The following is a 14,457-nucleotide window of genomic DNA, read 5'->3' as shown; positions in this document are numbered from 1 at the left end:
CCGTTGGCTACCGACACTCCCCGGCGCTGCTGCGGTTCCGAGTGGCGGTGCTGCCGTGATTGGAACAGCAGCCCTTCCATCAACTATCAATGCTCCCTTGAGCGCCGAGTGCGCGGTTGAAAGTAAAAAAAAAAAAAAACTTGGACGGCGCCTATTAAGAGTAGAACGCAAATGCGTTATTGGGCCACCGCCACTGCTTATCAGCGGACGCAATCTGCAGCCACGTTTGGGTGGGCTGGTGCCGGTTTGCTGCTTATCAACAGCCACCATCAGCCGCCTCGCGCAGGATGGGGATGCTGGTTTTGTGCGTTGACATAGCAGCTCCTCAATTCCAGCACCAAGTGCGATGCGATGGAGCCGTGCAGCAAAAAATCAACTTCCCTGCAGCATGCCTGACATCTCGTTTGTCTTGCCTTTATTTGTGGTGCAATGCTTTGGTTTCGATTTTAGTCGACCCCCCACTTCGGATTTTCAAATTTGGAGAAACAGGTCGACTTACAATCGTGTAAATACGGTACATTTTAAAGGGACACTGAGGAGAAATTGAAGTTGGCTTGTATCCATAGAATACCAGCTCCTGATCACAAAAACGCCACTCTTCCTGAAAACAAAGCTCTTGTAATGTAGAAAATAGTAAGAACCAAAATACAGGTATCGCCGCCACAGGCCAATCTTGCAAGTACAAGCGTGATGACTTCCTAGGACAAGAGGCGCCACCATGGAGGAATTTTCCTTACTTCATGGATGTCACGAATCTCTGAGGCTTGCAAAGGAAGGTTGTGCACCGCACCGCTACCCGCCAGAAATCACGGAGTCTCCGTTTACGTCGCATTTCACGTCACTCCGTTCTGTGTCGTCATAAGAGTTCTCCGTGTCGTCATAAGAGTTCTCGAGTTTGAATCGGAGCGGCGGGAAAAAAATTTTTCAACTTCGAATCCAAATTTCTTAAAAATAAATGCATCTTTCGCTCCCGGACAAGCGTCAACAAAGCCATGAAATGCCGAACTATCAGATATTGCTAACAAAAAAATTTTGATAGGGTTCTCCTCAGTGTCCCTTTAAGTTATCACATTTTCAATTTCATCTACATCTTGTGGAAGTACCTTATTTGCACGAATACAGTGTGGCTACGAATATAACGAGCAGTTTGATTCCGTCTAAAAACCAAAGCTTTGCATTACCATAGTGTCGTCTTCCACTGTCTCAGCATCAGTTAAGAAACGCGCTCGACAGTCAAGCGTGGCAAAACCGCCCACGCAGTACCCCCGCTGCCGTTCTGTGAACATCCTACCTTCCCTTCTCTGCTCATCATTGGCTACTCATCATGGTTGCACTTTTACGAACTTTCTTTTCTCAGCGAATAGCACCGCCTTCTTTCTATGTTCATGACCGGCTTTACTTTTTTTTTTTTCGTGAGCACTGCGCTTTGCCTCGCAGCCCCAAGGCCTTCGAAATGGCTTCTCCTTGTGCTGTGGAGCTTAGTGGTGAAACCATCTCAAAAAAAGCGCGTTCTATCGTCTTGGACATCCATTTGCCTCTGAATGTTGGCCTCGTGTGGGCCACGATTGTCATCATTCTGCGGGAGATACATCGCTATGGCCAGATGCTCTCTTTATTGTGGCCGTTTCTTGTAAAGAAATCTTTATTATAAGGAACAAAAATGTACAGTCATCTATGGGAGGCGAAATGGGACCACAGTTTCACATTACCATATCCGAGTTTACAATAGTAGTGGGGTTCTACTGTATGATGATTTTTTGCACTTTTACACATGGATTTCCTTTTCGTGCATAGTTACTGAGCATGATGAAGGACGATGGGAGGGAGAGTGTCATTTTTTTTGCATATAATTCACGCCATTGAATGCGACACAGTAGAGAAAAAAAAAAATTACAGCTGATTTATCTTACTTGGCTAAATGTGAAGTATGTGCGCTAGCACATCGTGTGCCATTTCGCTTTTGGTTCGAGGCTAGGGTTTCACTGTCAGGCTTCAGGCAAAGATTGGCGAAATCGATGACTGGGGGGGGGGCCTTTGCGGTAGCGCACCATAGAATTTTGGGACCGCTTAATGTGCCTTAAGAGGGGACTGTGACAGCGGTATGTTCTGGATCCATTGCGGATGGATGAAAGTTGATGGAGACGATGACATGCAATGCACAGCACAAGAGAGTGGCAGTTGAACATGAGCTGTGATCAGTTGCAGCAGTAGCATAGTGCTTTCATACAGTGGCCAGCGAAGCTGATCTGTTTGCCTTGCCACGGGTCCGAAACCCAGGCCTGGCACAGTCGTTGCCATACTTGTTTTATTTCTGCAAGTCCAGCTGACTTGAGACACTCAAACACACAATGCATTTTCTTGAGATTGGCAGCCATAGTGCCAGCGCACTAAAAACACCATGAGTTGTGCACTGAGTTGTGCACCAGAAAATGTGGTACTGTTCGCAGGTACCGGGACAGTTGATCCACTAGATGGGAGCATGTAATGGTCACAAGTGCACCTTGCGTTGAAGCTGAAACACACCTTTGGGCATTTGCAGCCAGTGTTTATATATCAGGAAATGCGAGGCAACTGACAGGACACTGCAGTCTTTTGAATTTTCTGATTGAACCTAGCACATAAGGAATGCAGCCTACTTAGAGCTGGCAGTGGAGGATGCCAGCCTGTGCTGTATGCAGTGCACGTTTAAGGTTCCCATGCGGTGTCTCCTCCATTGAGGAGTGTTCCTTTCCTCGTAACCACGTGTTATCATTCTCAGCATAGCAGCAGGCCCAGAATAATGCTCTCTGCAGTACCTGGGCAACCGTGCCTCGCAGCGGGTGAAGCAGAAGATCATCGAGGTGCTGTACCGATGGAGCATTGAGATGAAGCACCACGCCAAGATCCACGAGGCCTACCAGATGCTCAAGCGCCAGGGTGTCATTGCAGTGGACCCTGTCTATGTCATTGAGGTGTGCAGATTTTGCCCTTTGCTCTTGATTTATGTTCACATGTTAGCACACCAGTGGCAGTTGTTATTTTTGAAGCCTTCACTCGAATGACTGGCTGTAACAGTGGACTCTAAAAATGGGGAAATGCCAGCATGAGCTCTAGCCTTCTGGCAAATGGTCTCTGCAGACATGGCTTGTAGTTTACAGAAGGCTGTCAAGGATGCCGTTTTGTTTTTAGTGCCATGAAAGTGTGTGTCTTGTCGAGTGGTGAGTAATGCTTGGGGTCTGTGTGCTTCCCAGGATTATGAGCCAAGCCCAACACCTGCACCAAGGTCGCAGAGTGCCGTCTTTGAGGATGAAGAAAAATCACAGGTAAGCATTGTGGGTACACTCGCCAATGCAGATGCTGGTGCAAGATGATATGACGTGGTGGGCCTTGTTGAAGGTTGACGTTGCGAATATAAAGGCGAAATTCGAAAGCGGCTTCTTACTGGCATACACCCAAGCTTGCATCAAATTTATTGAACTGTTTGACTCTACAATTTCAGAGCTCTTTTTTTCCTTTCTTCCTTGACGGTTTTAACTAAATTGTTGTGATGCAGTACTTGAGCATTGCACCCTGGTGTGCACTAAATGCAAAAAGCCACTTGCATCTGAAATGCAGCAGTAGAAATGCAGCACTTTGAGGCTTTGCTGTCTTTCAGCCCTTTGCTGCTTCTGGACAAGTGGCACCAAGCAAATGGGTTCCTTCGTTCTTAGAAGTTCTATAGAGCTGCCCGTTTCTGGTTATGTTGCTCTAAATTTTGTGGACTTCTTTTTTTGTTGTTGCAGAAATGTATACTTCTTCAACATCTGAAGTGAAATTTTCCTCTGTTTTGATGGGCATTGATGGTGTGAGAGTATGCTGATAGCTCCTTTTGCATTAAGAAGGCACCTTCAGGCACACTAACTTAGAAAACAGCGAGAACTTGCATCTACTTGTCACTACTGTATACAAGAGATATCTTTTAATTTGTTACCTTTTTGATAGCAAAATCTCTGTGCACAAAGGTTTATTAAGTTTCTCCTGCCAGTCGCGAAACTGTACTGTTAGTTTTGGTCTGTCTGTTAAGAAAAGTGCATGGAGGAGGAGGCAGGATCTGCCATGCTAAATGATCTAACGTTGTAATATAGAATGGTGGTATTACTGGTTAGTGCTTCTTGTTTTAAGGTATTTTGTGGATAATAATAGGCTGTGCCCTTGTTTTACAGCTCCATCATTGCCTAGTTGCAGAAGTTATGTTTCTGGCATCAGAATTTGGGAACATTTAGGCTTATGTGAATGTATGTTACAGTATAGTATATAAAATTTAGTTGAAAAATTATGGAGGGCACTTGAGTGCTTTGAATGTAAAAACATTGTTTTTCTTTTTTATTCTGGTAGCATTTATAGTGGGCATTCGCGTATTTAGTGGTTGCTTGTTTGTCTGTCTGTCTGTTTTTGTGAAGCCTGCATTGTGGCAGGCTGCCCACTGGGTTGTGGGCAACCTGCCCAGGTGTGTGTGTGCACGCACACACACACACACCTGGCAACCTGCCCACTGTGGCAAGCGGCAGTTCGATCTATGATTGGTCAAACAACCTAGGTCGCACAAGCCCCACCGATGGCAGCACCTGTCGTTGCAGGGCAGTGGCGCAAAGCTTAAGGCTGCAGCAGGAGTGGTATGAGGACTCCTCCCAGGGATCTATGAGTACTAAAGTAGAGGGTGACCAATTTCGTATGCATGGGCATTCACCCATTATCGGTGCTTGAGCAACTCCCGTCTGTGCGCAGTGAATTTGGACACCAGAAGCAGAGCCGAAGTGAAAACTGAAGTGCTAACACATCTAGTTCACTTTTGGCCTAACTGCGCCAATTGACCGCCAGTTTTTAGTTCCTTTCTAATGACGCTCATCAGCATACAGATCTAAGGCAACACATGTACTAGGCTCACCTTTGTTCACCAAGAAGCAGTGCTTGGGTTCAGTTCCCTGCACCATGGTGACGTCAGCTGGGATTTATGGGACCTCTGCTGCTGGTCAGCGCTGACCCAGGGTTTCGTTGAAGATGAGTCATATTATCCTGTTGCATCAGTACTGTTGCCAACTCATTTTGCAGACCCTGACGGGATCGTGAAAACATCTTAAGAATTGAATTTCACTTTACTGTCACTCCTGATCGCCACTGTGGTGGGTTCAGTAGTTTTATGCCAATTCTGAAACTTCACATGATTTTCATTGTGGCCACAGGCATTGACTGCCTGAGCATGGCTGTATTGTTGTTGGCATGACACAGATGAACGCATGGGCTGGGACCAAGTCTGTGACCACCGTTTGGAAAGTGGCGGTAAAGATAAGCAAGAACAGCCTAAGTTAAGGGCTCATTCGGGGTTAACTTTTCTAACTAACCCTGGCAACCTGAGTTGGGAGCCAACCCGTTGACACGTTATCGTATGCGCTCTGCGTTGGCTTGTGCATAATGAGGCATGCTTTGGCTATCATCAAAGCACTAGTTGTTGATGGGATTGCGATGGAAAAGCTGGGCCTGGGGTGTGTTTTGCCATGGGTACAGGCTGCTTGCTTTGAAAAGCATCACCATTTTCTTCCGCTTGCCATCTCTGGCAAGCCATACGGCTTCTATGTGCTTCACTGCTGCCTCTTCATGTATTTTGAATGAAAGGACTCGGCAAAGATGAGTCTCGCGAACTGTGACTACTACAGTCGAACCTGGATATATCCAACTCAATGGAGATTGCGAAATAGTTGGATGTATCCATAATTCAGTATATAAAAATGGTAGTAGATATGCACAGCCTTAGGAGTAAGAGTACATTGCCTGCACGCTAGTGACATACTTCTTGCAGCGATGTGCTGGCAGCGCACAGCTCGCTCCTCTGCATCAATGCCACAGCTGATGGTGCTTGGGAACTAGCCACTCGCTGCCATTAGGCGTCTAATCCTGTTGCCAGTACGCTACAAATAGAATGGCTTCTCATCATAATTGCCATGCAAGCATACAGCGCTTGCACGGCTCCAGCAATGCATTCAACAAATCGTTTCTTCCTTGTGCGATCGAATTCTGGAATAACCTATCCGAAAACATTGTTGTTGAAACTAATCCTTCCAACTTTAGGCAGCTACTCATTGAATCGACCATTTCAAAGAATAATAAAACTTTCCTATACCCTGTGTCAGCTACAATGACTGCAAAACGATCAAGCACTTTATTGGACACGTTGTATTACTGTAGTGTGTATTTCTGTGTGCTTCTTCTTCACATTTTCTTTGATTGACTATATTAATTTGTTTCTCTTTTGCTTTGCCTAGTTTTCTCTATTTTGTTTGCCTTTTCATGTGTATGACCATCGGATACCTTGTATCCCCCCCCTCCTTATGTAATGTCCCTATTGGACCCTTTAGGGTTAATAAATGATGATGATGATGAAGGTACAGTTGGTTTCTGCAATGCCTTTGAAACGCATGCCACACGGGGACCGTGGCTAGGCGTTAGATAGGTTGGCTTCACTGTATGGCATAGGCCACCTCAATCACACCCCATGTAAACCTCGGCATATGTTTTACGGTGCTAACGTTGCCAGTATGTTCCCAAGGCCACGCAGATGAAGTGATAATTCCGTTAGGAAAAACGCCACTTGCATTTGCGCAGTGCACCGTTCGGTATGTCGAATTACCGGCGAAATTGGAGTTCAGTATGGTGTGCGACTTTCCTATACTTTTACTCAGGATTCTCAATGGAATGATCAGTATGTTCAATATATTCAATGATTAGAAATATCCGGGTAGATATATCTGAGCTCAGCTGTAAGTTTGTGCAGTGGACGACGTCGCAAACGGTATGAGCTCACAACAATGCGTGCGCCATGTGCTAACCTGCAGAGAATATCAGCTCCTTAACAGCTTGCATTCCAATTAGTCAATCAAGTTTCCGATCACCCTTGCAGTTTGAAGTTGCGAGATTCCACCGCACTTATTAGTATATGGCAGTTGGGCTGCTGGCAGCGGTGGTGCTGCGAGTGTGAATAAGCTCCGAGAAATTGAGCAGTCGGCTGCAATGTGTTCTGTTATACAATGGCTCTGCGGGGCATGCTGTGGTGTGGCGAAAAATTCCAAATGACCAAGCATATTTGAAAAATCAAAGGTCTGAATTTTCAGTCAACAACTGTATTCGATTTCAGTGTTCACGCAGCCTAAATAAACATTTAGAGACTTATGGGATGAAACCGACAGTTCTCTCATGCGTAACCTGTGGCCACATGTTGCACCTGAATGTGTGTGTGCAGATGCTGCAGAAGCTGCTACAGAGCAAGAACCCCGAAGACCTGCAGGCGGCAAATCGGCTGATCCGGAACATGGTCAAAGAGGTGAGGGGTCTCCTTATTGGTAAGGTGCTGTCTCTGTGCTGCATCCAGCATAATACTGTAATTTCAGGTGTACAGTTTGCGGGCTGTAGTGCTATCAAGAGGAAGAAATGGGCTTGGGCAGGACACGTAATGCGAAGGCAAGATAACCGTTGGTCCTTAAGGGTAACGGAGTGGATTCCTAGAGAAGGCAAGTGTAGCAGAGGGCAGCAGAAGGTTAGGTGGGCGGATGAGATTAGGAAGTTTGCAGGCATAGGATGACCTCAGCTGGCAAAGGACAGGGTTAATTGGAGAGACATGGGAGAGGCCTTTGCCCTGCAGTGGACGTAGTCAGGCTGATGATGATGATGATGCCTGGAAAAGGTTCACCCTCCCCATCCTAACACCATTCCCACTTCTCACCCTCCTCCTCCTGACCGGGCCTTCCTCCTCAGATGGGTGACCCTGTTTAAACCCCGCGAATGATTAATGCTTTGCCCAGACGAAGGCAAGTTCTCTTGTCGAAAAGTTGACTAGCACCCTGAGTCTTTCCCCTCACATGTTCACTTTACGATTATCAAGACCCATCTGACCAACCTTTCTCTACCATGCATTGCAGAATGGTTTGTGTCAGAGTGCAAGAAGGAAGGCACTGGTAGATCTCTCGTGCTATAATCAGAGTGATTTTCGTTATATTCTTCATCAGCCTAACTACTACGTACACTGCAGGACCCATGTCCCCCCCCATTAACCCTGTACTGTCCCTGCTACGCTTGCTTTCTCTTGGAACCCACTCCGTTACCCTAGGGGACCACAGCAGACTATAGTCGGACACAACTCGAAAACAAAGTGGAAAATACAACTGAAAGGAAGCCCTTGAGCCAGTGGCATCGACCGTCTGGCATGACATGGCAGCTAATCCTCTAGTGCAACATCACACGCGACTGGTAGCTGCCTCCGTGAAATGAGATTGCAGGGCTTCCTTTGCTGTGTTCCCGAGTTGTATATCATTCTAAGGGACCAGTTTTGACGCAGAATAATCCCCACGGCTGAGTAAATGCTTATGGACTATCCCCATTAAGCTGGGGTATTTATTCTAGCAGGCACAGCCCAAGCAGGTTTTCTCGGCAGCCCATGCATTTTTTGTTGCCCTGGCATAGGCACTTCTAGCAGCACTCGGGTGAAATTACTCCAACACATATGCAGGCGGACCGGCGCATGGAGATGCTGGCACGGCGCACCACGGAGATCGAGACGGTGCACAACAACGCCAAAGTGCTGAAGGACATGCTGGCCAACTACCGGCCGGGGGAGACTTCCGCCGAGGAGAAGGATCTCATGAAGGTGGTTGCCAGACTCTGCTGCATGTGGGACTGCTTTGGCACCTCTGCGCACGCGCTTACGGGGATGAATGAGCAACTTGATTGGCCTGGAGCTTGGTGGTGGGCTCTTTGGGGAAAACTTGTCTCGTTCATGTGCACTAAAAATAAAAGCTAATATGTTTATGCATTGGATGTGGCACCGTACTGTATAGGGGCTACCGTTTTTCATATTTTTCTTGGTGCACCATAATAAATGTAGGATGCATGTGCAGCATGGAGTGTGTGGTGCTGCTGTATGCCTTTGCACTTGCTAGTACGGTGTGTTTGTAGTGAGATACAACTCTAGAAGGAAACAGTAGGATTCCAGGGTTCTGTTCTGCATTTGTTACAAAATGTGGAATTCTCTTAACTGCGGAATCTATTAGTATCCAGTGTGGAATCCATAAGCGTGTAATCCCAATGATGTTGAAACATCTTTCTCTCATGAAATGTTATACGCTCTGGCATTGGCTGGATTGGGCAAAAGAAAAAGAAACAACCTGCAAGCTACACTGGCAGTAGGAAGACGTAAAATGACTCCATTCTCACAACATGCTGGTTGTGTGCAGGAGCTGTTTGAAAGCTGTGAGCGCCTGCGGCCCAAGCTGTTCCGGCTGGCCGGAGAGATGGAGGAGAAGGATGAGGGGCTCAGTGAGTGCTCGCACGCTTGCTTGCTTGCTTGCTTACTTGTGTGGGCTCCGCATAATCACGCATAATCTCAGCCAACTCGGGATATACAGGGACTTAAGTTTTTATGTGCCGGATTTTTAAAAATTCCTGTGCGCAAAACACTGGCCTAATAGAGAGCAAACACCGCTCACAAGGTAGAATATTATTGCCTAAGTTGTTTGAGATCTAAATAAACATCGGTACTTGCCCGTATTTGGTGGAATTAGCGAGAAACTGCTTTCGACTACGAGTACAGTTTTTGCAGATGCGAGCCAAGCAGCCGATCTCACAGGCTGTGCCATCTGCCGGATGAACATGCAACTCACAAGCGACGACTTATCAGTTATTAGTGTGTGCAGTGCTCTTGGTGTCACATTTTCAGTGCAGTATTTAATAGCAAAGGCAGTGGTGTTCCCTGTGATATTAATTCCAGCGGGGAGACGAACCCCACCTTCGAAGAGAGCGCGCTCCTCGCATCCACCGAGCTGAGACGTTGTTTGCGTCGCCGTCTGGCAGATGGCGCAGCCTGTGAGACCGGCTGCTTGGCTCGCATCTGCAAAAACTGTACTCATGGCTGAAAGCAGTTTCTCGCTAATTCCACCAAATACAGGCGAGTGCCGATGTTTATTTAGATCTCAAACAACTTCGGCAATAATATTCTACCTTGTGAGTGGTGTTTGCTCTTTATTAGGCCAATTTTTTTGCCCACAGGAATTTTTTAAAATCTGGCTCATAAAAACGTAAGTCCCTGTATATTCTGATGCAAGGTGTAAAGTACCATGTATTTTCGTCTATAAGTCAACTCCGGATATAAGTCGGACTTCCAACTTGCAGCCCTCTCTAACTAAAACAGTTTTGACTCTAAATACAAGCCGATGCATATGCCTCCAACTATCCGCGGGATGGCATTGCAGTGCATGCTGCTCAAAGCAAAACATGCAAGGCCAGCAGTCAGAGGCGAAAGGAGATCACCCTACCTTGGCTGGCTGAATAGCGGCGAATCGAACGATGCAACTGCCAGTAGTCCCATGGACTGCGGCATGATGCACACTCCAAAAGTTACCGCTTGCGAGGGATAGTGACCACCAGTCTGAGTGAGTTGGGTAAATGGCATGCAGTTTGAATTTTTGTTGTGGAACTAATCTGCACACCAGTTAACAATTTTTAATGCTTTGGCATTAGAAGCCTCACTGCAAAGAAAAGGCGATGTCTTGTGGTGTAGCGGGTTGTGTACACCCATGGTTTGCGTGTGGCAGAGTGGTTGGATGGTGGCTGTCATGATGGTGGCTGCCATGGGAAGAACCCAGCACGTCCTGATGTGGTGGGTGGAGGAATGTGCATCCTCAGAGTGGTTACCATCAGCCAATGCCAATCAGCTTTCGCTGAATGCACCAAGCCAGCAACCTCGGCTCTTCAGGCAAAGAGAAGACCTAATGCTAGCGCAGTGTCACCACATAATGATAAGTGCCTCCGTAATTTCCTTTAACACATGGAGCTCTATGCATTATGCCGGGAACGGGCATCGAAGCAGGGCACGCACTGCGTGCAGCTTGGCTGAAAATGCCTTATACCCTCTACGTAGGCTGACTCGGACTATAGGGCGACTCAGATGGCCATTTTTGTAAACAAACGTCCCCTTATGCGCACCAGCACACAGTAAGTTTGCTGCTGTGTAGTAAATGCTTACTTCGCGTCAGTAGGCTTGCCTGTTTTCCCTCTGAAAAAATTTGTAGGAAGTGAGCTGCTGCAGCAGCAGAATTTGGGAACCAGATTTTTTTTTTCTGTTCTTGGTGGCTTTGATGGAAGGAGTGTTCATTGTCAGTTATTGTGGCTGGGTCTTGTGGCCACATTCTCCTACACTCTGGCGTGGAACCATTTTTGCCGCCATTTATTTTTGTAGCGATAGCTACATTACGGTAGCATTTCGAGCCTTCAGCGTGGCGGTGCCGCCACCCTGTGGCTACGCCATTATCCTGTGGCTGCGCCGCCACGCTGTCATGTGGTTGGTCACGTGGTGTGAAGCAGCTGCGGTGGCGCGGTGCCGTGGCTGATCACGTGGTTCGTCATGTGTTGAGATCACGTGACCAAGTTCTGCTCAACCGGCTGTAGCTATCGCGTCACTCCAGGTTTAACCATAACTAAACCACCGCCAATTTTTTGTTGAATGTGTATGTGTTCTCAGGGCATGCACTCTCTTCTGTTTTCTTCAGACGAGATCTTGACTGCCAACGATGAGCTGACCAACGTGATCAATATCTACAAGAAGACCATGGGGCTGGAGCCAGCAGTCAATGGTGGCGGGGGCGCTGTGGCCACCGCCAGTGATGCTCATGGTATGTTTTTGGGAGTGCAGATACTAAAAGCCCCCTCTCAGATTCCATTGATGTTTGTCTGTCGAAAGCCTCCCTTTGGGCTGTCTGGGAAGAGCAACCTGGGTCTCACACCTGCCGTCGCAAGGCAGTGGCGCATCCCTTAACTGCTGCACCACTGCACCAAGAGTGATGTGAGGACTACCAGCAGCATAGAATATAAAATAACCAATTCCGCATATATGGGCAATAACCCAGTAGCACTATCGTGCCATACCCGTCGGGCAGACCTTAAGTCCAATTTCACCGATCCTTGCCTGTAGCCCGCTTGACCTTGAAAACTGAGCCTCGAGTAGAAACTGAAGTGGACACGAGTGCTAACACACCAATTCATGTTTGGTCTAACCACACTAAATCGTCCACCATTTTTTTTTTCTTCACTGTTGTTATATCTTATTACCATTATGCTTCCAATAACCTTGTTCTTGGTGCTCTTTAGCTGCAGCTGCTTTCCTTGCACCATAAAAATCCACTTCCTTTAATTTCATTGCTGATTTGTTGAAGTTACCATTTGTCAGTGCTGGTATTGCTGCGACATGAAAGCAATTGTATGCTGTGCGACTACATTTTTGTCATCAGGCTTAAGCAGCTCACGATAGCCTGTTGAGTAGGTCTGCTCAGCAGGGGCAGCGTTTTGTGGGTGGCTGTCCTACCAAATGGCACATGATGGGTGCGGACGTGCAGCTGTGCCCACGGTGCTGCCTGCAACAGCTGCGGGCTCTCTGCTGGATCTCGGATCGCCCGGTCAAGACGTGCGTGGGGAGCCCAGCAAGAAGGGCCTCACTGACCTCAGCCTGCTGGACGACCAGCTGCTTGCCCTGGGTGAGCTGTCCACTACAAGTGAAGGGGAAACTTCGGGCAATCCGAATAGTTTAGATGCACAGCAAAGGGAAATATCATGCTTGGCAAGATGGATAGATTATTCCTTGGAAGCGTTACTGGCGTTTTTTTCTTCGCAGAAAGGTGGCTGCGTTGCTGAGAAAACCGAAAATGAATGTTCCAAAACCCTTCCGTATTCAAAGTGCCTGCGAAAAATGAACTGCTGCGGTGTCATTTCTGTGACGCCTTTGCAGTTCGACCAATCAGAGGTGCCACTTCCAAAGACAGAAAACACGGCTGGAAATCAAAAACCGAAAGTCAACAGATCAGTGGTCACAGCGGCAAGGTGTGGGCTGCCCCAACTACTTCGATGGGGACTTATTGTAGCGTGTGTGCACAGTAGAAATAGGGTTTGTTAGCGCAAAAGAAACTACATGAAGTTGCTGAGGGCAGCTGCAGACTGCAGAACAAACTGCTGATCGTGCCCATGCATGTACAGTCGAACCCGCTTATAACGAACATGAGCGTCACGCGGCGTCCATTTGTTATATCCTGAAGTTCGTAGTAAGTGAACCACAGCTTTAAAGGCAGTTGCTTGTCAAAAAACAATTTTTTCTTTGCGAAAAGGTCCATGATGGACGGCTGTTTTTGCTGCGCAGATCCAATGAGGGAGGTTTCCAGTTTATTTAAAGCAGAAGCGTGCTCTTCGCTGAGGCCCTTGGCATAGACAAGCTGTCTGAGGCTCTCTATGTAGCCCATTGCTACAGGCGCGCTTATGGGTGCTGGCTTCGAAGTTTCATCCTAGTCCGATTCCTCCGCGTCACTCTTGTCCCGCACTTTAGAAATGATGCCCTTGTCCGTGCGCGGTTCCACGGTGTCGCTGTCGTAATCGGCAGAAATAAAATCACTCCAACGAATGTCATGACCCCCCCATGTCGGAGTCGACGACGCGCTGCCACAAATCGCTGCCGGACTGTCATCTTCCGAAGCATCAGGCTCGTCATCAGACACTGTGTTGACGAAGCCAGCCTTGCGGAAGCAGTTCCGCTCGCCTGTGGCCGTCACCTCCGCCCTGGCCGCTTTCATCATCTCTACCGCTGTATAATATGGAAATGGACACGGTGTTCCCGTCTGCCATTGCGAATTACAACCAGGGCCCGAGATTTGAATGAAGCCAACGAAACGTCCGCACCGCAACAAGAGTGACAAAAGCACGCGATGGGGTAGACGTGCAATGTGCGCAGGCGGCAATCAAGCCATGCAGATGCACAGCGCCAGAGAACAGACCAATGAGGGGCGTCCGTGAGCGTCAGTGCAGCCACCTCTTGGCTCCCACGGAAGGCCTGGTTCACGGAGCACGGCGGCGCGGTTGATCGCAGCGGCCACACGCAGGAGAGTGAGGAGAGGGGGAGTGGAATTGTGAGGAGGGGCGGGAGGGCGATCTTGGAAGGCGCGGCTGCGGGGAAAGGGTAGCTCGCTAGAGAGCAGCACGAAACGGGGCGTGCAGTTTGCCCGCGATGAGGCTTGGTAAAACATGCCGCGCGCCGGGCGCACAAAGGGATCGGAGACAGGTTATCTCGCATCGCGGCGCTGGGTTTACACCGTCCGTTCGCTGTAACTGATCGGCAGAGCTTAATGATGTTCATTATACGTGATTTTGTGCCATTGAAACAATGCATATTTTGGCGGTCGCGCAGGTCTCGTTCATTATAGGCGAAAGTTCGTCTTCAGTTGGGCCGTTATATGTGGGCTCGACTGTATACATCGACGACGATAATGAAATCGTGTGGCCTTTGCTGCGTTGTGTGCTGTTGTGAAGGGTAAACGTAAGCTTCAAGGGATCCTCCAAAGCATGCGAGCAACTGCCGCTCTCTAACGTATTCATTGAATACCACATCTTAGGGAAAAATTGCATGCGCATTTCTCATCCAAC

At 47.9% G+C, this 14,457-nt stretch overlaps 1 protein-coding gene across 1 annotated transcript in view; it reads left to right on the top strand.

Moving 5' to 3' along the window:
• The window catches only part of Gga (ADP-ribosylation factor-binding protein Gga), a 57,374-nt gene that overhangs the window by 14,687 nt on the left and 28,230 nt on the right, over window positions 1-14,457 (top strand). Inside the window, exons 4-10 of the mRNA XM_077633628.1 lie at window positions 2,793-2,951; window positions 3,231-3,302; window positions 7,250-7,330; window positions 8,513-8,650; window positions 9,237-9,318; window positions 11,547-11,669; window positions 12,390-12,527. Coding sequence (XP_077489754.1) covers window positions 2,793-2,951; window positions 3,231-3,302; window positions 7,250-7,330; window positions 8,513-8,650; window positions 9,237-9,318; window positions 11,547-11,669; window positions 12,390-12,527 — 793 coding nt within the window. The remainder of the gene's footprint in view (window positions 1-2,792; window positions 2,952-3,230; window positions 3,303-7,249; window positions 7,331-8,512; window positions 8,651-9,236; window positions 9,319-11,546; window positions 11,670-12,389; window positions 12,528-14,457) is intronic.

This window comes from Amblyomma americanum, chromosome 8 (assembly GCF_052857255.1).
Source record: "Amblyomma americanum isolate KBUSLIRL-KWMA chromosome 8, ASM5285725v1, whole genome shotgun sequence".
Classification (NCBI taxonomy): Eukaryota; Metazoa; Arthropoda; class Arachnida; order Ixodida; family Ixodidae; genus Amblyomma; species Amblyomma americanum.
This window is presented reverse-complemented; position numbering and strand designations above follow the sequence as displayed.